At 39.4% G+C, this 22562-nt stretch overlaps 1 protein-coding gene across 3 annotated transcripts; it reads left to right on the top strand.

The window, feature by feature from the left end:
* The first annotated feature begins 382 nt into the window (after window positions 1-382).
* Window positions 383-20676, top strand: pld2 (phospholipase D2). 3 transcript variants are annotated; one of them, XM_039777790.1, is made up of 24 exons: window positions 383-572; window positions 7504-7661; window positions 7761-7888; window positions 8682-8824; window positions 8970-9063; window positions 10307-10372; window positions 10462-10520; window positions 10614-10859; window positions 10960-11103; window positions 11200-11283; window positions 11412-11490; window positions 11594-11704; window positions 11800-12003; window positions 12134-12290; window positions 12388-12506; window positions 13000-13113; window positions 14551-14655; window positions 15109-15197; window positions 15462-15575; window positions 16065-16111; window positions 16395-16529; window positions 17171-17324; window positions 17705-17822; window positions 17943-20676. In XM_039777790.1, exons 2-24 carry the CDS (start codon window positions 7532-7534, stop codon window positions 18165-18167), a joined length of 2865 nt encoding a protein of 954 aa, XP_039633724.1. In that variant the 5' UTR covers window positions 383-572; window positions 7504-7531; the 3' UTR covers window positions 18168-20676. The 3 variants fall into 3 exon arrangements, with proteins under 3 accessions (XP_039633724.1, XP_039633725.1, XP_039633723.1); XM_039777789.1 differs by lacking the exon at window positions 383-572 and adding an exon at window positions 5876-6572 and having other exon boundaries at window positions 17943-18167; XM_039777791.1 differs by lacking the exons at window positions 8682-8824; window positions 8970-9063.
* Window positions 20677-22562: the final 1886 nt, after the last annotated feature.

The following is a 22562-nucleotide window of genomic DNA, read 5'->3' as shown; positions in this document are numbered from 1 at the left end:
GCTAACCGGAAATCCCGTGATATGTTCCGTGACTGAAGTCTCTCAGGTTCTAAATTGTCTCTGATAGACTGATACCACGTTAACATCATTGCAGCCCCCTCCTCCGCATCTTCTCCCTGTTTGTTTCTCAATCTGGCGTCCAGACGGGTCTTGTTGCCCTATAGTCTAGCTATATTTCGTTAGCAGCTCAGACCTCACAATGTGAACAGTATTCTTCATGCATGTTTGCTGATACAGCTGCACAAATAGGACTAAAAACAAAAAAAAGCCTTTTTGGTTTCACAACATATTGCGACTTTGTTAAAAAAAAAAAAAGTAAACATAAAATAACGCGATAAGCATGCTGCATCTTGTGAACAAGCTGCCACATTTTAAGATTCCTTTTCTCTTATCTTCCACACTTTGTCAATGCATGGGCACCCTATGGGAGGGACTAAAGCGTGCATCACCTACGGGGAATACAAATTAACTCTAAGCACAGGCTTGGATACGATAACATTTTTAGCCTGAATATATCGTTTTATCCTGCGTGTGGAATAGCTGTGCTGAGTCGCGGCGTGATTGAGCTGAAAGTAAGTATATTTTGAGGCCTAAAGACGTATAACGTTATTTCACTCCTCTGGCTAAACTGTCGCAGCTTTGCCGGTGGAAAGTTGTTCAGCTGCGGATTCCTCGATTTCACGGCACCGAGGCGCGTATACCTAGCTGGATACCGGACGTGGGTGTGATGTAAATGTTGTCACTTTCGCCAGGTGACATTTGTGGCGTAGTTTTTTAAACTGAGATGTAGTTTATTTGTGGAATGCGGCGCTGTAGGAACCCAGGCTAACGATATGGGTGGAGACGAAAAAAGGGACCAAACATATCTGTAGCTGACAGCATTTTCATCCTTCTACAGTCAATCTTGATTTCCGGAGACCTAAAATAATAGAGCACTGTCTCGGTGGTGTAGCCTAAAAGTCGGCTCATACAGATGTTGGTGTAAGATGAAGAGACTGCGATCTGTTCTGATGACGTAGGCCTATACACAAAGCTGTAGTAGCCTACCATCAACTCTCAAAACATAGCCTGTTTATCACCAAAATTGTATTTTGGCCGTTTCAAAACTTGTCATTTTATGCGATGGGATTAAACATGTGATAAAACGCTAAATCATTCAGGAAGAACTCCTATTTAAGGCGACAATAGTTGACTCAGCACTGTTGTTTTAGTCATTGGAATGTATGACACATATCCAGATCCTGTCATTTGGTTGCACGTTTCAGACTCTTGTGCAGTAGGCCCATGTCTTAAATGCCACACACATATGTTTCTAAAATGTATTCAAAAACATAACTGTCCTTTAGAGCAAGGAACATAAACATTTGTGTAGATCAGATCATCTAATGTGGTCAAAATGACACCTTTTTAAATCAATGCTACACTGCATGTAGCCTACCTATTGCTGCCCCTAGAAATGCAGACAGAGGGGCCCATTTGTGTATATTGTTGGGTCGGTGGGTTTTAAACTGCTCCACAAGGCCAAATTGAGTGACTACCATAGACCGTAAAATAATGGACAAAGCGACGCAGTGAAGTCAATTAGATGCACTTCTCCGGTGACGGCTGAGTGTTGCTGCGCAGCCTCAAACTGATGTGACGTGAGCAACCTGTCTGAAAGTTGTAAGTCTTCTGGTAGCTGTGCCAAGAGAAATCTCAATCATTCCCAATCTTGCAGAGACGGAGAGCATAGGTATATGTAAGGAGATAACATGGGCACAGGCTAATTATTACTAACTAAAATGCTAGTTAACATTAGTAATTAAAGGTGCAGTAGGTAAGACTTATAAAACTAACTTTCTGTCATATTTGCTCAAACTGAACCTATGTTCGAGTAGAACTACATGAAGCAGGTAATTTAAAAAAAGATCCAGCTCCTCTGGCACCACCTACAGCCTGTAGTGCGATTTGCAAAAATCCACAGCTCCCTGTTCATATGCACCAATCGGGACCAGGGGGGGTGTCTAACTGCGTGTCAATCACTGCTCATGCACACACATTCATTCTCCCTTGTGGGGGGAGGGGCTTAGGAGACCATTTTGGGCTTTAGCAGAAAGGGGGGAGGGACTGAGAAGTTGTGGTCCTGGATCTTCGCAATCCTACCTACAGCACCTTTAAACTTCAACAGCTAATGTAAGTTGAAACTGTCTGCGAGCTTCTCCTGACTATACGATAATTTGTCTACTATGCGACAGAAAGTTGTGTGGTTATGACATCATTGTTAGCCTAAATTTACAAAAACGCCTTCTATGGAGCCATAACATGAGATACAAGGTAATGGAGCCTTTTAGACATTGTCGTGTTTCGTTAGAAATAAACAGTGGGCAAATAGAGTCTTTAAACGCTTCAGACGTAAAGTTATTCACTGTCAAAGTGACGCCAAAATGAATGGCAGTCAATGGAATGCTAACGGCAGGTGATGGTTTGTTAGCATCAAAATGTCTCCATAGGAGGTATGCTTTACAGATGCTCACTTACCCCCTTGGTGATTAAACGTGAAACATAACATTACACTTCATTCTGGTTTGCTGCCGAATATGTGATTGGCCACCGCAGCGTGACGTTGGCTTAATTGCGTTTCTCTAAAAGTAGGGCTGTCAACCAGGGCACGTTAGGGGTCTAAGGCGATGTCAGCAACCCACCCAACCAATCGTGTTGAAAGGTGGACCCCGTCTTTGTACCATGCTTTGTTGGTGTGACATTTTGCTGTGTCATCATCATCATTTATATCTGACCACCTTCCGGAAACACTAGAGTTTTTCTCACAGAATATGAGAAAATATAATGTAGGCCTACTGCAAAACCCCCCCAAAAAGTAGTCGACTAAGAGGGCAGCCCTATCTAATAGTGGATTCTGTTTAACATTTCGGCATCCATGGCAGGCCCCACTGCCGCAGTCTATACGCACTACCAACATTTAAATGAATGGGAGGACTGGCGTTTTTGCCAAAGTGCCTGATTTGGTGTGAATGCAGCCTTAAATCTGCAGAAAAACACGATTTTAAGCTGGTCTCAAGTTGCTCTTTAAAGCCCCTATATGGAGTATTTCCATATGATTATAGCAACTTTTTAATTATTTTGATGGTATAAGTTTTTGTTTGTAGTAGAGAAAATAGACAAATCCTGCACATAGGGCTTTAAATCTCTCATAGCCTTGTCAGTCACTGCTGCTGGCAACTTTAAGTGGTGACTGATTCAGTGTTGTTCAAAATATGTGTAGAACAAGCACTACTGATACAAACACAAACAGTTATGCTCATATGACCATTTGGTGTGTAAGATGTGGCTTGGCTTTCAGTTAAAGCACTCCCTTCTGGCAAATTTGGCTCATGTTGTAGAGGACTCTGGGTGGGAAGTGTTGTATTTCGCAGGTATGAAGCCTGAGTAAATAGTGTAAGACAAAACGTTTGACTCCAACAAACAAAAAACGAGAAAATCGTGTCAAACAACATTAGACTTCTCTGCCTTTTAATGGTAAACATCCATCCACATCCCAGTCTGTATAGCACTCAACAGACCGAAGAGGTTATTTGGCAAAATATTATTTTGTCAACAAACAGCTGTAAGTTAATTTTAATTTTAATGTTGTCAACTTATATGGCGGAATGGAAGTAGAAACAACAACAAAAGAATTCTCGGAAAAGTTCAGAAATAGTTACGTGGAAATGGCCCTAATATGGGTTTTATAGGAAATAATCCCAAATTGTATTAGTGATTGTTTTATTGCAGCAATCACCCGTCCTTTATTTTTTATTTCCACTCCTTAAATCTATAGATGCCGTGTATAGCCTTTAGGTGATGCACTACTATACCCACCTAGTGTTCAGTATTGGCCCTGATTTTTACCTACAAATTGCCACTCAAGCTCTTGTGTAGTTTCTCCTGCATTTAGTGGGCAGATGGGAAACACTTTTTTGTGTTTTTTAGGAGTTTTACAAGTGACGCAATTTGGCAAGTACTTCAGGGAAAACTGGCTGGCTATTATTTTATGAAGTGCTGTGAAGTGTCACATGTCTTGAGTCCAAACTCTACCAATAACATTAGCATACACATTTGCATGTACATAGCACTTTCATGGTTTAATTTCTTTTCAAATATACATTGTGTTGAAGTTGAAAAGGTTGAACCAAAAGTGCGGAAAAGGAAACTATAAATGCAGAGAAATAACAAAACTTTATTATTTCTAAACTAACTAGGTAACAGTTAGTTTGTTTGTTTGTCTGTCAGTAGGATTACGGAAAACAAAAACTACTAGCCCAATTTCATGAAACTTGATGGAAGGGTGTAGCACGGGCCAAGAAAGAACCCATTCAATTTTGGAGCGGATCCGAATCGATAGGCGGATACAAACTATTTTTCAATTTCTTTAACAATGCAAGAATGGAGCATTTGTGCTGCATTCATGTGGTGTCAGAATAATCTGAAAAAATGGGTTCCCGACTGGGAAAATTCACGTTGCATTGACATTTTGAGATAGGGCATGCCTTTGCAGAGGTCTGCACTCTCCCATTGCTCTTCTAGTACAATATGTAAATTAACTTTGGCAATAAAGTAACTTGAACATTCATGGCAATAAAGCTTATTTTAATTGAATTGAGAGTTTGGGAATGAAGATGATGACGACGACATCTAAGAACTCTGAATCTTCCTAAAGGACTACCATAATTGACTGAAAACAATAGAGAAAATGTCAATGTTTAACTATAATTCCATGAGAAAGAAAAACTGTTACAACCATTTCTGTATAAGACATGTTTGGCTGCATTCACACACACACTGCGGTCCTCACTCGCAGGTCTTTCCATTCATTTTGAATGGGGGTACGCAACCCGACGTCACCTTGCGGTGGCCAATCATGTAACCGGCGATCAGACTTGGCAGTTTGTTGTTGAGAGTTCCGTACAGTAAACAATATAAAAACATCACTGTCTCTATCGCTGCAAGAAGAAAGTTTTAAAACGCTATGAGTGTAAAAAAAGGAAACACTAGCACTTAACTGCCCAGGGGTTTGTGTAACAGCTGACTGTTTCCTGCAACAACAAAGCACAGTCGCCCCGTCTCTTTTCTGTCTCTCTTTCTCCGTGAAATGAAGCCGCCTTCAAGTGCGGTCAGAAATGTTGAGCTCTATAAATGATCTGACGGAAAACAATAATTGGGAAATATTAAGTCTACATTGTTTTTAAATAACACAATAGGACATCACACAAATGAGACATATAATTGTAATTCCCGCTGCTTTTTTTGGGGGGGGGGCTTTTCCCTTTATTATAGTGACAGTGGATAGACATGAAAGGGGGAGAGAGATGGGGGATGACACGCAGCAAAGGGCCACAGGTCAGATTCGAACCCAGGCCGCTGCAGGGCTCAGCCAACATGGGGTGAACGCTCCCACTGGGTGAGCTAGAGGCCACCCCACTCCTTTGTCTTTTTGATTAATTTCAGCATTATCGCTGAACTTGCTTTGTTGTGCCTCTACTCTAGTCTATATTCTTGACGTTCCACTTCCGGGATTGCTCCAGTGCTGCAGGAAATTCCGCCGGATGCATGTACTTTCGCTGCTAATCTCCGTTTCCTTCCACTTTCTTTGTGTTGGAATTTAAAACTCTGGTGGATTTATTGAGGAGTATGGTTGACTGCTCCTCAGATCTCTGCAGGATAAATTGAGACAACTAGGTAGACTATCTGTCCAAATCTGCGTTTTCTCTCGCACGACTATTTTACAGCGGCTCCGTGCGGAGCCACCAATGACGATTGTGATTGGTTTAAAGAAATCCCAATAGACCAGAGCACTTTTTTTCTCCCATCCCGGAATGCTATGTGGACTAGCCCAGACCCTCCTCCGTTCCACAGCGTGTGGATGGTCTGGCAAAGTGAGACTGCCTCTACTAAGACAACAAATAATTATGTTATACACAAGAAAACAAACTAGATAAACACAAGACAACAAATACACTTTAATCACACAAAGACACTACAGATGTAATAAGTCAGAAACATTTATTACAGAGCTTGTTTTTCTTAGTGCATGGCAACAGTCAGTATATTTTGCATATTGATTTTTCTCCCCACATAAATAGGCCAGTTTCTGAGGATCAGGGAGATGGAAAAACTCTCCTTTTTCTCACAGTATAGTAGGAGGTGAGATTGTGTCTCAACTTTTCTTTTATGTCAAAGTGAACACAGCCTGGCCTCCCTGGGTAGTCTGTTCTGACTGTGACGGCCTGTTTTTATGGTCAGGCTGTGTCCACTCAGTCTTTATGCTTTCTATCTCCTTTTACACACACACACACACACACACACACACACACACACACACACACACACACACACACACACACACACACACACACACACACTCTCACGTACACTCACGTACACTCCCTCCCCTTTGCCTTGTTGCCTAGGAAACATTCTGCCAGTCAAAGATATCTTCCCACACACTATACAAAAGGGTTCACACGCACTCTTTTCTACCACTGGTAGCTGTGTCCTATACTTCTTGTATGTCGCAGTGCCGATGACCTGATCAACAGGTAAATACCACAAGACGTCTGTGATGTATGTATGTATTAATGGCATTTTAATATTTACTTCTAACATGGAGTGATACTGAGTTAAATGCTTGTTCTTGTGTAATTATGTCGATCACCTGAAGGATTAGATTAATTTGAATAACCTGCTTGTCCTGTCAGATTATTTCACTGACCCTTCAGATACTTGAACCGTGTCTCCACGTGTAATAGCTGTGTTGGTATTAGCTACTTAGACTGTTGATGCTGGTTCAACCATAGTACTGCTACTACTTTTACACAACTACTTCTACTAGTGTTTCTGTTGCTACTGTTACTCAGTCAACAACTGATCCTACCGAGGACCCTCTCGAAAATGAGATGATACATCTCAAGAGGTATTCCTCATAAAATTAAAATAAATAAATAAATACTGCAACTGCTACTAATGCAACCCAAATTAAAGCAACTTCTGCTGTGGCTGCTTCATCTAGTGATGTTATTTTTAGTGAATATAAACTAATAAGAATTTAGGTTAATTAGACATTATGAAGCCATGTATAGAGAACATATACAGTACACTGAATCTCTTCAATAAAATATATTATGATATAAAAGATATTTTAATTATGCAATTAATGAAGTTAAAAATTGCACTCTGTGGAGTTACAATGCTGTAAGGTGCTGCCTGCAATCTACTTCACTTTTGCCTTGCCCCTGAAATTCTGAATCACTTTATTGTTTGTTTTTTGAGGTGATGAAATGATGTGAACTTCAAGTGACTTTAAAATCTTATTATGCTGTAGATTGGTCTCAGTTTCACATTAGTTTGATCAGTAATTGTGTCATGCATGCCACTGTAGTGCACGTTATACAGTATATGCTTATTGGTGACAAGGTGCATAAACTCTGGATTTAAAATGTAAAACTCCCTTTTCTTTTGTCTTTGCACCAGGGCAGCTGGCACTTGCACCAACAGTGCAATGGCCAGCCCAGATGTGGCAGAGCCAGTGGCTCAAAGCTCGACGGCCCAAAACCTGGCCAGAAGGCGCTTTTCGCGTGACGCCCAAGGTCTGAGTCCAGACGAGATAGATGGCCTCATGTCCAGCAGTGGTAAGAACAACTGTCCCTTTTATAAATACATTACCATTGAAACTTTATTGGCTACATCAGAATTTATTTATTAAAAGGGTCTAATCTTCCAAATCACAGAGGGCCGTCCCTTCCTTGTGGTGCATCATCTTCCTGAAATAAAAGAGGAGGGCATACCTCCCCTAATGCCTGGGATTCCTATTACATGCAGAGTGGAGAACACAGAGAAACACACTACTCGCTCAAAGGTACACCTGTTTTTAACTATATATGGAAAATCATAAAAAAAAAATAGTTTGGTAGTTGTTAACTGAAAGCTAGTATTTATAGAAAGCTTTAGATAAGCCTGAGGTGAAAGCACAGACATTTACATTTAATTAGTCACTCTTTATAACCATGTCAAAACTGTTTCTACATGACCAACCCATGATCACTTTTGAATATCTAATCTTTTAAAGCCTGACTGAAAACACCCTGAAGTTAAACTTGACTGTACTTTACACTGACATTATAGTATACCAATCTATGAAAGCAGTAAAACTGCAGATCAAACTGTCAGCCACCCTTTTTATTGTGTGGTTATTGAACTGCTGTCTGGGGGCTGTGAGGTCTTTGCTTTGAGCCAGCAGGCTCAGCTGTTATATTAGACTACTGTTGGTCAGATAGAGAGGGAGGCTGGAAACAAGATGAGTTGCTTTGCATTGAGTGTAATTTCAGGTGTAGATATACAATGCAAAGGTAGAGCAGGTGAGTATAGTGTTAAGAGTGTTTGAGGAAGTGGATGTTTCTGGGATGCCTGGTTTTACTGCTGAGGCCTCTGGAGGTAGGGCCGTTATTTAACAAAATATTTGAGTAATCAGGAGCTCACTTTATAACTATTACAGTTCCACACTGACAGTCTTTTGTCCTTGAACGTTCGTGTTACTGTACATTTCTACAAGGTCATGTTGCATTTCTTTACAAAGAAGCTCTAAGAATGTACAAGATTGTCTCATTTTAAACCACCACACTTATGTACATCATTTCAATATGTCCCTCCAGGTCCATGTAGGCACCCTATACACAGTGCAGCTAACACATGGCCACTTCCACTGGATAGTTAAGAGGAAGTACAAGCACTTCCAGGAGCTGCATCGAGACCTTTACAAGCACAAGATGATGCTTCACTTGCTGCCTCTGGGAAGGTCGGTGCACAAATCTGTTTTTTTAATCATGCAAATCAACCTCTCACCCTGAGAGATTTGCAGTGGAAATCCGTGTGATGACTTTTTATCGTCACATTTCTGAAGCACTATCACAGTATTTTGAATATTCAAATTTCTCTCAAAGATTTGCAAAGGAGAGGCAGCAGCTGAGAGCTATGTCAGAGGAAATGCCCAGCCTACACGGGACTGAACGGACCAGGAGGACCTCTAGCAAATTGGTATCAAACCAGTGAATCAGATACATTTATAGTATATACAGTATACATACTGACTAGTGATGTGTGCACAATTGTTTTTGTAACAAGATTTTAAAATGTATTTTATTCAAAGAAGATTGATACATACTGCTACTGCTGTGTTGGTCTTTGCTGAATCCTTATTCAGGCTGATCAATATAAGATATTCTATTAATAGGAAATATTATATATATTATATATTTTGGGACTGCCACTTTTTTGTGAAAATATAATAGATAATCATTTCAAAGGTCCCATGTTGTAAAAAGTGAGATTTACATGTCCTTTTTTATTATAAAGTCAGTCTAGGTGTTGTATACATACTGTTTAAGTATAAAAACTCAATCCACAGAGAAATGCACACAGCCCGAATTAAGAAACTGTGCCTTTAAGCAAGCCGCCAGGACTTCTGGACGGTGTGATGTCACAACTATGCAATATATAGGTAGTAAGTGCCACTACATTGCCATTACAGTCATTCCCTGGCTGCAATGATGGTACAGAGACGCTGAGAGCGCAGATGCAGAAGACCTGCTGACCAATCTGACCATACCAGGCTTTTTCGTAAGGGGGGCTTAAAGAGACAGGCGCTAAAACAAATCATTTCAGGTGCTATACGGGTATATTCAGACAGACAATATGAGAAAAACGAAGTGGTTTTTTAACATTAAAGCACGTAACGTTCTAATCTAGGAGAAAATCCAAAATTCAAGTATGAACCTGAAAATGAGCAACATATGATACCTTTAAGGTAAAAAGTTTAACAGTGTTCTGGATAATGGAGGTTGACGTTCTGCTGTTGGTAATGGTGTACCATGCTGGGTATTTATTAGAAAAGCGTGTAAAATTAGGTAATAGTTGATTTTCAGTTAATGAAATTATCCTAAAACTTAAAACTGTTGTGACCATTAAGGGTTGTTATATGTTATCTTTCTTTTCTATCTATTTGTACTTATTGTCAATAACAATTATCTGTAAATGAGGATAATATGTCCCCTTCAAATTATATCATCAATATATGGTAATTAATCAGGTCTACACAACAAAAAAACTCTTAGAATGGTCAATGACAATTTCATAAATTTCATACTACAGTTTCAGGCAATCCCACTGACTCACTTGCACATGGCTTTGTCACTCTGGATGTTGTGTGTTGAGTTGCATTTAAAATTTGTATAATTCTAATATGTAATATAAGTTTTCTTTACCTGCTTTTCTATTGCAGAAATACCTCGAGGAGTACCTGAATGGTCTGCTGGAGAACTCATTTTGTAGGAATGATCACAGCATGGTAATAGCTTTAAAACAAAAACACGCATACACCCATACAAAGTGGATGTCATGTAGCATGATGCTATTTTCTCATCTACTTTTTTTCAGATGGAATTTCTCTCTGTCGGAGCTCTCTCCTTCGTCACTGATCTCGGACCCAAAGGCTTGTAAGCAAACTTCTTGAAAGTGTGTGACACACAAGGAAAAGTGGGGGAATGACTAAGTGCATGATAGAGATTAATTGTGTCAACTTGTCTCAGGGAGGGACCCATCTTCAAGAGGTCAGGGGGTCACCGGATCCAAGGCCTGAACTGCATTGGCCATCATCAGTTCTGTTTTCGCTGGTCACGGCGCTGGCTGGTGGTGAAAGACTCCTTCCTGATGTATATGAACCGAGACAACGGCCACATCAACTTTGTGTTGCTGTTTGACCCAGAGTTCAAAGTAAAAGTGGGCCGCGCTCACACAGACACCAGATATGGAGTTTGCTTTGAGAACTTCTCTCGGTAGGTCAGCTGTGTGTTGCCTACACACTGAGAGCATATATTTATGCCTGGGGTAATGTTGTCTTTGTGATGCATACAAGACCTGTTTGTTTTTGTCCAGGAGTCTGATCATCAAGTGCAGCAACTATAGACAGACTCATTGGTGGAGTCATGAAATCAACCGGCTGGCAGAAACCTGTGACTTTCTCAAAGTGCATCGCTTCGAGGGTTTTGCTCCACCACGGGAGAACACACTCACTAAATGGTCAGATACGTTATTCTACCTGAGATTTACAACTCTCTGTCTTCACATTTCACCCTTATTTGCTAAACTTTTATTGTGCATGGATATTGTTTGTAGGTATGTGAATGGAGGTGGCTACTTTGCAGACCTGGCTGATTCTCTCGAACAAGCCAGGGAGGAAATCTTCATCACAGATTGGTGGTAAGTGTCAGCAAGATCTGGATTCGGTAATGAAGAGGCTTCGTCTTACCAAGTTGTACCATTTAAATATTTTAGCTACATATGAAGTGCATTTCTAATGTGAATAATGCTAATGTCTTTTCTGTCAGGCTCAGCCCTGAAGTGTTTCTAAAGCGACCAGCAACTGACAACTACTGGCGTCTAGATGAAATCCTCAAACGCAAAGCAGTAGGCATTCTCTCTGTCTTGTTTTATTCTTTTATGCAAATTAAATGATTGTCATATTTTACATTACCTGTGCTGATCACTTTCTTTAAACTTTTTCCTGCAGGAACAAGGAGTCAAAGTGTGTGTCCTGCTGTACAAAGAGGTGGAGCTAGCACTTGGCATCAATAGTGAGCACAGCAAGAGGACTCTTATGAATATGCACCCAAACATCAAGGTCTGTCACATCCCACATATACATATTTGTTATATGCAATCAACGGAGGCCTCATCTCATGCTCTAATGTCAAATTTACCCCTAATGTCCATCAGGTAATGCGACATCCTGACCATGTGTCCTCTGTGGTGTTCCTGTGGGCTCACCATGAAAAGATGGTGGCTATTGACCAAACGGTGGCCTTTGTGGGGGGGATTGACCTGGCGTTTGGGAGGTGGGATACCAACCAGTACCAGCTAACTGACCTGGGATTGACGGCCAACAGTGTAACTGATGGGGAGCCAAAAGGAGATAAAGGAGTAAGACATTTTTCTATTTAGCTTGTTGCCACTGATTGAGCATGAATATGTTTTACTGTAGTTAATGAACCAGTGTTCTTTTAATATGTCACACTCCCTGTAGACACTAACAGATGCCTCTGTTAACCAGGGTAATGGTGTGGCTGATGGTCCCAAACCATCTGAACCAGATAAGCAAGCAGAGCAGGACCCTTATGATCTGACCTGCAACAATAAACTGTGGCTTGGCAAAGACTACAGCAACTTTATCAGGAAAGACTGGGTCCAACTGGACAGACCCTTTGAAGGTATATTATCTAAATCTCCTTCAGTATCCCACACACGCAAACACAGAGGCTCTGACAACAGGGAGTTGAAAGGATTGCTTTTTATATTTATTTTCAGATAACATCGACCGTACTCAAGTTCCCCGCATGCCGTGGCGTGATCTGTCTGCAGCTGTTCATGGCAGAGCTGCCAGGGATGTAGCCCGCCACTTCATCCAGCGCTGGAACTTCACCAAGGTCAGACTGAAAGAAAAGTTCTGTCATTTTAAAGCTACCTAGGTTTTATTGTCATCGTTTTGGCCAGAATCTCCATACGTTAGCGTAATATTATAAACATCCTTATCATTTTAGAGACTGGAGCATGAGTGCTATTGACAGATGGTCAGGTATACAAGCTTCAGATGACTTTTACACATATTTTACTGTAACTATTTAAAGTAGTTATTTGGATGTCAAAACACAGTTTTAAATAAGTTTATATTTATTTAAACCTGACTTGTCTTGCCGTGGCCCTATTGGAATTTGTAAGCTGTTGTAAGCTGTTTACAGTCTCTACTATGTTATGCTTTGCTAACCTATTGGGTTAATTAGCCACAACTACAAAAGTATGACCCAGATAGTCAGTAGTAAAACAAACTTAATCTACCTTTTAAACAAGGCTTCTGTGTTAAACATGACCAATAGGAAGGTCACAAATCTGTCTTTCATTCATTTGTTTTGTCTTCTTTAGATCTTCAAAAACAAGTACAAGGACGAGTTCTACCCTTACCTTCTTCCCAAGTCTCACTGCACTGCTGATTCACTCTCATTCACTGTGCCTGGATCCAAGAAGGCCAAAGTGCAGGTATTTATGCATACACATTCACCAAATACCAAGTCCCTGACCTGGGCAAAAGGTGTGGGATTTTTATTATGAAAAAAGAAAAAAATGAGTATATGAATCTTACAGTTAATGATGGACAATGTGCATGCTATATGATGCTCTTTAAAATCTTGATAAATTAATAAATATATATGTCTATTCGGACTATTATTATTATATCACTACGTTGCTGAACAAACATAAAAATAAAAATGTGAATTGACAAATATATACGAAGACTGATCCCATGTGATATTAGTGTTCCAGATCAATCAGACTTTCTTTCTAGTCACTGTGGGTGGCAGTTCAGATGGAGAACAGTGGCTAGTTGTAAAACAGGCTCACCAAACACTGAAGAGAACACCAGAGATAGACTTTACACTAGACAACACAGAAAACTTAATGTACGAATGTGGGAAACAGACTTCTGTCACAGGCAGCACAGGAAATCCACATATTTTGCCTTTATAAAAGAAACCATGCTGCTGGTCATCTCCATATTATTTTTTGGAAATTAGTAAAATGTAATTACTGTAAACAAATAAGAAAAAAACAACAAGGAGATTACTTTGCATTTAACATTGTGCAACACAAAGTCAGATCTAGCAACAACAAAGAAACACTGTTCTGGCTTTTGAAGTGCGGCTAAAGTATTCAGAGTTTTTTTGCGATGGCAGATGGTGGAACAAGAGTAAAGCCTGTGGATGAAAATCTCGTTCAACATGTCTGTCCTGTTCAGTTTAGCCAGAGAAAACACATGCACTGCCAAAGACGGGGATGGGAGACAGCATCTACTTTGCAATTAACTTCATGGGAAATGTGATCTGTGCATGGCTAACGCCAGCATTAGCAATATAACTGGCATGATAGAGGCTATCATTCTCACTCTATGTTATTGATTTGAAGTGTTCAGACAGTGAGTATTGGTAACAATAGCGTTTGCTGTGTGTATTTTCCTTTTCTATTGTGGGCGGTGGACTGTAGCGCTAACCCTTGCTCCCTATTATGCCGTAGCTTTTCAATCCGGTTTGTTTGATTCAGGTTTCAGGGACAGTACTTCAGTTGTCACATTCTGTGCTAGTGCTGTAGAACTTATAGTGTCCCCATAAGTAAAGCAGAAGTTAATGCAAGAAACAAGCTGAGTACATCACTATCTGAAACTACTACAATGCTGATGGCAGCAGTTTCAGGTTTCAGTTTTGTCACAAGTACATAATACAACAGAAGCTTTAAAAATATTTAGTGTATTTTAAGAAGTGCTAATACTTATGTTTCTTGTAATTCTTGTGCTACACTTGGATGTTAAAGTTTATTGTGTCAGCAAGTTATTATGATGTGTAAGGCAAAGAAGAAGCAGCTACTGAACTGCTTGCAAACCAGAGGACATGTCTCATGGACTGACATGTCTTTTTTTTTTAGGTGTTGCGCTCTGCCGACCGTTGGTCTACTGGAACCTGTGAGAACTCGATCCTCAAGGCCTACATCCACACCATCGAGAACAGCGAGCACTACATCTACATCGAGGTAATGCAGGAACGCAGTCACAGACAAACATGTACCTGATAGCATTACCGATAATGTCCACCTATGCTTTTTTAATTATTTGTTTTACATCTGAGCATTTAAACAGGCTGTCGAAATCATAGCAGACCTGGCAAAAAAGGATAATGTAACCTCAAATCATTTTAGTAGCAACACTTAAGAATGTATGAAAATACATCTATTTGTATAGATTGATTGGCCTCCCTTTAATTCTGATGTTTCAGCACATGATTCTTACTTACTTACATACCATTTGACTAGTTCATTTCACGTGCTACTGAGAGATTCTGTAGCCAGTGTGTGTCTCGTGTCATCATGCAGTCTCATGAGTTTGAATATAATCACGGCTCGGTCACGTCCTTGCCAGCTACAGTACCTACCTGTTTTAGCCCATGCCCCATACTGAGCCACCATCTGCCTCCTTTCTGCCCTCAGAACCAGTTCTTCATCAGCTGTGCCGATGGGAAGACTGTCCATAATGGGATCGGTGATGCAATTGTGAATCGAATCTTGCGTGCACACAGGTCTGGTTTGAGTGTACTAGACAGATTTATGTGGCGCTTTGTTCATTTTGCATACACACGTTCTTGAACCTTGCAGTTATAAAGCAGTTTTTCATGAAGCTCAAAGTGGATTTAAACAAAAAAAAAAAAGAGTACATTCCAGCATTTGCCTAACAAATCAGAACACAGAATAGAAATATGAGTAAAAGGAATAGTCCACTTGTATTAATGTTTAAATAGTACACTTGGAGACAATGCAAATGTTAACATTGTGTCTTACTGCAGAGAGCAGAAGAAGTACAGAGTGTTTGTGGTGATTCCTCTACTTCCTGGATTTGAGGGAGACATCGGTGCAGGAGGTGGAAATGCCATCCAAGCTATTTTGCACTTCACTTTCAGGTGAGAGCCCTTTCCTCCCGTTATCATTCTGCACTCAGCCCACAGACCAGAACAAGCATTATAACTTACAATAACCTAAAGAAACAACAAAGAGACACAACCTTTGAACTTTCTTCTGGCTCCAATCATGTAGAGTTGTAATTGATTTTCCTCATCTCTCTCACTGATTGTTAAAACGATGTGGATCACAGGTTTTGTGTCCTTGAGACCTTTTCATAGACTGTATATACCTTTTTTATTCTGACGAGCCCAGTCACCCTGTTGTTACTGCCAGTACACAGCATGGCAGTATTATTAAAGTCTCACTCTTTGTAATTCATCCACCAGATTTTGTTTTCCAAGTTTGTGGTGAATGTTACGCCCAGAAGTGAACTAACAGAAGATATTCTGTTTATCAAGATTATTGAGTTTTTTTTTTTATGATTTATTATTATATAATTGTCCTATATTGTGTTAATTATGTCATTTTAATGGACAATAATGTCCCAGGACCATGTGCCGAGGGGAGCACTCCATCCTGTCAAGACTTAGTGAAGGTGAGTTTTCTGCCATTTATCTGCTCTCATTTCCACACAAAAATCCACCTGACAACATAAAATACCACCTGTTTCCTCTCTAACATGTTTCTTTCTTTCTCTTCGTGTTGCTCCTTTAAACTGAAGCTACTGGTACTAGGTATCTGCCCACCAGTCTCCATGTTCACCCTTGACTTCTTCTTCTTTTCACATCCACTTTAAGAGTCTATGTGAGTTTCTGAATACATTTTCACAGTTTTTGTATTATCTCTTGTAAATTATGTGATTTTGGTTTGCCCCCCAGTTAAGGACCTGTGGACGGAGTACATCACACTCTGCGGCCTGAGAACACATTCCCAGCTCTCCCAGTCCCTTGTCACAGAGCTCATCTATGTTCACAGCAAGACCCTCATTGCCGATGACCGCTGCTATATCATTGGTGAGTCACCACCGGCACAAACTATTCAAAGACAGATTATCATTTTGCTCTTGAGTCATCATTGAGCTTGCCATTCCTGCGCTGGATTCAAATTGCCTTCACACACGAGGGATTCCCAGCAAACAATGCATGCATATAATCCAGTCTTACTGTTTGTAATTTATCTAATTGATATCAGCCTCACTGTGTTATGTTCACTCTCCTAATGCCATATTAAAGCTGCATTAAGTTTACCGCTAATGCAAACCTAATATTTCCCACTGCTGCTTGTTCACATTAAGAGTGTTCAACAGGCAAAACATTGCATGGCCTTTTATTACAGGAAGTAAAATGTAGGGATTAAAACTTTAAAGCCCTTGTAAATCTCTGTTTTGTTTGCCAAGGTTGAATTTCTTCCACAGCCCCATGATGATGCTTTGTCAGCTTTGAGTTCTACAGATTTCATATCTTATAGAGTATAGGCCTGCAACATTTCATTTCAAATCCATTTCTGAACAAAAAATATACAGATTACACTGTGCTGAACTAGAAAAAAAGCTATTTTATTCTGATAGTTGCTTCATTCGTTGAATACTGGTTTGATGAGAGCTGCTTCTGAAAAGACAGATTGTTAATGCTCTTGCTTTCCAAATGTGCTCCAGGATCCGCAAACATCAATGACCGCAGCATGCTGGGCAGCAGAGACAGTGAGATGGCAGTGTTTGTGGAAGATGAAGAGCGTGTCCTTTCTATCATGGGAGGGCAGGAGTACCAGGCAGGACCCCTCACCCTCACTCTGCGTAAACAGTGTTTCAGGTCAGGAAGAAATAGGACATTCTGTTAATGTATGACTGTTAACGGTTACTACCTCTAGACATGATACAGTTTTAAAGGGAGTGTATCACCTACCTGCCTGTCGTGAAAAACATCAAGACTAGTTTAGTTTGCATTTATTGGAAGTGTCAGCTACCAAATGCAAACTGGCAACAAGTGAGAAACCACCTATATATTTTCTGATTTACAAGAAAATCATCTCAGATGACAATTCTGTGGAAAAATAGCAATAATTCCCCACATGCAAAGAAGATATAGTGTAATTCTAACTTAAGAACTTCAAACCATATTGTGACAGAACCTTTGTATTTGAATGCACTGTGATTGATGAACGTTTGGCCATTATTTTTTTTCCCCACCAGTGTTCTTGTTGGAGCTTCTTCAGACCCAAGTATCAATGTTGATGATCCAATCAGCGATGAATTCTTCTTCTTGAACTGGAATGCACCTGCTAAACTGAATGCCACCATTTATGACAAGGTATACATAAAATAAATGCCAGTGTATCATAAATCACAATCTTTTTATTCTTAAAAGTAGCAATGTGTAGTTTCAGTTTTTCTAACATCTTCTTTGTTCTCCTTGGTCGGTCTACTACAGGTCTTCAAATGCCTGCCCCACAACTCTGTCCACAACATGCGAGAGCTGAAGGAGTACTCCAGCAAGGAGCGCCTCTGTGACACAGACCCTGAGCAGGCCATAGAGGAGCTGAAGGCCGTCCGAGGGCTGCTGGTCCACTTCCCCCTGAGGTTCCTGTGTGAGGAGAACCTGCTGCCTCCACTGGGCACTAAAGAAGGCATGGCTCCTGTCGGCCTGTGGACATAACCGCAGCTCAGCCCAGATCAGACCACTACGTAACAGTTAAAGGGCTGCTGTACCACATGCTCCTCTTTGTCGTTTCTAATGCTCAGCACAGTACACTAAACCCAAGTTCTTTGTGCATCATTGATGTTTTTTATATTGTCTTTTTGACTGACAATGAGCTAGCTTGAACATAACCACTGAAATGTAGATTTTATTATGATTTAAAACTTTAGAAAATTAGTAGATTCACCTGAACTGGACAGTTTATTCACGACGATAGTGTCTGCCTCATACCTTGCACTACAGTGCAATCTGAACTGCAGGGCTGGCGGTGGTGTTAAACACACATAAATGAATGTGTGAGTCAGGAGAGGATTGCGAGTTTGTATTGGAAATCAAGCATCTCACATGATCTGGGAACATAGTGTACATTTATTGGTGCAAGGTTTTTGGGTGGGTGGCTCTCTCTCTCTCTCCCTCTCTCCCTCCCTCCCTCTGAGGCTTCACCTCTTACTGCAGTGCCAGCAAATCTGTCAGAACATTTGTGGTTGTTATGGTGACAGATATAAAGAGATGACTGAATTGTAGCTGAAATAAAGACTGGATAGAGCAGAAATGGGAGAGTACTGAGAAGAGGGATAACCTACTAAATCAGGATGGTGTATTGGAAAATCGAAAGTATTATTGAAATCGGATAGAGAAAAGTCATTTTAATATTTTTGGATGAAAGATTGGGTGGGAAAACTGTGAGAGGGGAAAAAAAGGAGGAAAAGATAATAAAAGGGTGCTAGGTTGATTTACCGTTAATTGTTTTTGTCTTTTAAAGGCACCATGACAACCAGATTTAATTATTATTTCACCATGTCAGCAGAACAGAACATTCCACTATCTACTTCAGCTATTTCCATGTGGGCTCCACAATTCTAATTAATAATATAATAATAAATAATAATCATTCTGTGTCCAGGTGCCATCAAATTTCTTGCAAATCTATATTCATTTTCATGCACCAGGCTTTAATTAAGGCATTACATTTGGCCATAACACTATAACTGAGTAGTGACATAATGTGGCTTTCATTCATGGTGCAATTCCAATTGAGCAACATTGAGTCATATTTTTAGCCTTACACCACAATATATTTATTTATATATTATATACAATTATATTTTTTTAAATATAAAATTACACCTTAAAACCTGCTAATTCCCTTTACTGAGCCATGAGGAACTGTGTTGAGCAAGTCTTGTACTGGACAAATATGTAGCATACCCCTTTTGAAACATTACATTGGCTGATTTGGAAATATGTAACAATTCAGCAGAACATACAGCAGATGCTGCCTTCCTCATATAGAAAAGCAGGACCTGGGTTACTTTTATGCAATAACAAAACGTGATGCATGATTCCATTCCATTAGCTGTAAGACATGGGTGACAGAAAAATTGTTTGACCAAGGTGGGAGGAAGTGAGTAATTGCTGTATCCTGAGATTGAACACTTGGGGAAACACAATGTTTACATGTTTGAAGGTTTCTTACATGACACACATTCATGCCAAGTTTTATCAGTGCCTCTGCAAAGCACTTGTATCATGTCAAGGTTTTTAGAGTGTTTAAAGAACAACCAGCAAAGAGGCAGACAATAGGCAGTATATGAAACTTTTGAATGGGACTTTATGTTTTATATTCCTAACCTTTTGCTGTTGTTCTCATTGGACATTGAACATGTTCAATGTATTTTAAAGAGACCTGTATGTTAATGGTTACTTGAAGTGATAATCCAGTTCATAATCCTAAAAAGTGGAAATTTGCTGAACCTATGACAGAACCAGTGAAACTGTACAGACTTAATCATACGCTTTCAAGACATGCCCACAAGTCAACAACACTACCAAGGTGGTTTCAGTGCATACGTGTCTGTGAATCTAACAGATGCCAAGTGTCCCACGTGAATGCCGCCTTGCCTCTACATGTAGCCCCTTTCACAGAGGAGCTAGGAAAACCATATGTGTTCAGAAATTGCTGGCTTCAGAACTAGTCACACTTTCCTTCAGAAGGTATTAAAAGGCCACTTTGATCCCGTGCACACTAGAAGCTGGGTATTTAGTCTCTCTTATAAAGCACAAAATGGTTGCCTTGAGGGTTATTCTTTGTTTAAAAGATCCAGAAGAAATGTCTGTGATATACTGAGAAGTAACCTTATACTGTTTCTATCATGAATTTTATTTTTATTCAACTAATAGCCAGCATTACCAATATATTTTTATGAATACATTACTAATAGATGATTGTGTTTTTAACTTTTCCCTATAATCCATTAACAGTCACTACTTGAAAACCTTTGTGTATGCAAATCTGGGTTTAGTTTATTACCTTAGAGTTGCTAATGTATAGGTTACTAACACTCAGGTGTAGAGAGATAATACATATTCTTACTCAATCACTTACATGTAAGTACAGTCAACTTGTACTTTCAGGTTTGTTACTTTTCTTGTTTCCTCAATAAACTTGTTTTTTTTTAATGATTTTAAAATGGCAAACTTTCTATGTAGGCATTTATTTAAGTGAGAACATACGGTATAAATATAAACAATATCTTAATATGAAAATAGGAAAAAACATGCATTTTCTGTAATGGCATGTTTACTTTAAATATTACATAGAGAATCATAATTCTATTTACGATGCTCCTAAAATCTCGACAATAGACCACTATAAAGATGCGTGTTAATCAAAAATTGCTTTCCACGGCCAGAAATACTGCTATCATCTAGAGACAGATTGTGACATTTTACAAGCTTGCGTAAAACTAAGAGGGGGAAAGAAATCCTAATATTTGTGATAATGTAGCCTACTTATATCCTCTGGAAACCACTGATTTATTACTGCAACTTACAGTAACATCCTTTGCTATCTGTTTATTCTTGGATGAAATAATCTATTTTAATAGAGACATTTTGAGACTGGGTGGACACAGAAATGGGACATGTTTTATAGGAAATATCTTAAAATAAATTAAAATATTTAACACAAAAATTTAATTAGATTTATTTTCTATGTGAATGCTGAAATGTTCAATAAAGCAAAAATGCAATCCCTAGGTTATTGCCATTTAGCCTCAGTTTTTATGGCATGCCTGATTGTTTTTTAAAGTCTAGGTGGACAGCTTTGGAATTGAGTCATGCATTATTGACAAGCATTATGATCTGTTAGAGATAAAGTAGGCGGCCTGTCTTATTGGACTACTAGCTGTACAGGTTGCAGACACATCAGAGCAAAATAAAGAACAGAAAACCATCACATAATGACAAAATACACACTATGGATGATATTTAGCAGTTTTTTAGTTATCCAGCTGAAGTAGAATTTAATTGAACTTATGTATGAGATCTGTTCAGTGACAAAGTAGGTCAGTGCAGGACAAGTATATTAGAGATGCAGGGACGTGCACAGGTACAGGCTAATGTTGCCCGGGCAACAACGCGTTATTGGCTGACTACCCCTCTGGAGAAAAATAAACCTAAATAAACTTTGTCTTTTTTTTTTATTTATTTCCTTTTTTTAGCTGTTGTGGCAGTCCATCATTAGTAAAATTGAGCATGTTTTCTGACAGAAACAATATGTGGTGCAGGCACGACATATAGGCTGCTTCTAATTAAAATACATTTTAAAATACAGAAATTTGTTAATTAATAATATAAAATAATAAAGTACAACCCATTTCAGCCACATTACAGTTCTTCTCTTTAGCACTTCCAGTGGACATTTGTTCCTCAAAACTCAGAATATAGAGTACCTGACAGAACATATTTGTGGCATTGCAAAAACGTGGCCAGAGGTACATATATCCCATGAGACCAGGCCGAAAACGTCAGTGTGGCCTCCATCAGCAGGTTCAAACTCCTCTGAGACGTTTTAGCTAGAGTATGAGTCATTTCCTGTTTGGTGAGTTGATAAAATGTTTTTACTCTTCGTCCTAAAAGTAGAAAGAAACATGTAACTTGGGACTGATTTCCACCTCTGATGCATTTTAATGAGTTCATGGACAGGCTTTTCACAATAAGAGAATACTTTATGAAACAGAAAAAAAAAAGATGGGATTTGAACTCACAACCTTCAAACTGTGAAACAGTTTCTCTTCCAACTGAGCTCTCAGGGCTCTGAGAAGTCATCTCAATATTTAAATTAAGGTTAAACTTCACAGAGTCGCTTGACATCTGTGAAGCTGGTTTCAGGTTATTTAATCGATAGATAAATGTATTACACTAGATATTAAAGGGTTTTGACTGGTTATCACTTGTGTCTTGGAAAGTGTTAAAGGTTTTTTGAAGGATTAGGCACATTTAAGATTTTTTTAATGGATTATCTGTTGAAGAGGTTTAAGGGGAAACAGAAGGAATAGACAAACTTTGTTT

The sequence above is a fragment of the Perca fluviatilis genome, chromosome 16 (assembly GCF_010015445.1).
Source record: "Perca fluviatilis chromosome 16, GENO_Pfluv_1.0, whole genome shotgun sequence".
In the NCBI taxonomy this organism is placed as follows: Eukaryota; Metazoa; Chordata; class Actinopteri; order Perciformes; family Percidae; genus Perca; species Perca fluviatilis.
The sequence above is the reverse complement of the archived record's forward strand: the minus strand, read 5'-3'. Positions and strand labels throughout refer to the sequence as shown.